This window comes from Pongo abelii, chromosome 22 (genome assembly GCF_028885655.2).
Source record: "Pongo abelii isolate AG06213 chromosome 22, NHGRI_mPonAbe1-v2.0_pri, whole genome shotgun sequence".
NCBI classification, from domain to species: domain Eukaryota; kingdom Metazoa; phylum Chordata; class Mammalia; order Primates; family Hominidae; genus Pongo; species Pongo abelii.
The window spans coordinates 40,850,988-40,851,971 of NC_072007.2; the positions used below are offsets into that span (position 1 = coordinate 40,850,988).

Sequence of the window (984 nt, forward strand, 5' to 3'; positions counted from 1 at the left end):
TCACTCAAATAAATATACTTCCAGTTTCTGTTTGCATATTTGACTCACCAGTAGAAATCATTACAAGTAAAGAAAAAAATTTGGATCAAAGGGCTTGCATATTGTTAACATTTTAAGGAACCTGAGTCTAGACTTTAATAACAAAAAAGAGTGAGAAGATCACCAAGACACAGGAAGCATCTTCTAATTAAGGGCGTGTAACATTATTATTGAGTTTCAGACAAAACAGTTACATTTTTATAAGGATATCTGTACTTACTGAAATAAATTTTGTCAAGTTTTATTATGCAGCTTTCTCTGAAATATGAAACCGAACTGCCTCATACACTATTGAAGGTGTATAAAATTTCATTTGCAGATGGTGACATTCAAACTGAGAAAAATAATTCCCTGACCCACAACTGAAACATCCACTGCTGAACACCATGTCCTACTACAGCCATCTTTCTGGTGGCCTGGGCTGCGGCTGTGGCTGTGACGATGGGAAGGACTGTGGCTGTGGCTGAGTATGGCAGGTGCAGACATGGCTGCCACTCATCTTACTCTGCCAGGTAATGACACCATGGATTCCACTGAGGAACACCTAGAGCAGTTCAGTCTATTGCACTCCTCCACCTTGATTTCCTGATTCTGTTTCTATAATTTTTCACGTGAGTAATTATATTTGCTATATAAACTTTGATAGCTCACCCCGGTGAACTTGAAGAACACAAAGTTCAGGCCTGTCATGCTTCTGAATTCATGAAAAGAGCCAACAATGTGTCAACAATTATAGATAAGTTTTGTCTTTAATATTGTGCTACCAATACATTTCTTTTATATTTTCAATCAGTATCTTTCATACGAAAAAAATTTAAGTTCTATTTTTATGGAATTTTCTCAAATTCAGGATGGTTCTACTTTATTCACATTAATTTGTATAGAACTGTGAGAAACTGCTTTTGGGCACTGCCTTTCATGCTATTCTGAGATGACACTGTTTCA

The 984-nt window shown here is 36.5% G+C and overlaps 1 protein-coding gene across 1 annotated transcript; it reads left to right on the forward strand.

Annotated features, from left to right (window-relative positions):
* The first annotated feature begins 425 nt into the window (after window positions 1–425).
* LOC112130471 (putative keratin-associated protein 20-4) lies at window positions 426–555 on the forward strand. The gene is given in 2 exon segments (XM_054542439.2): window positions 426–466; window positions 468–555. Coding segments are annotated over 2 exon segments (129 nt in total).
* The last annotated feature ends 429 nt before the right edge of the window (window positions 556–984 follow it).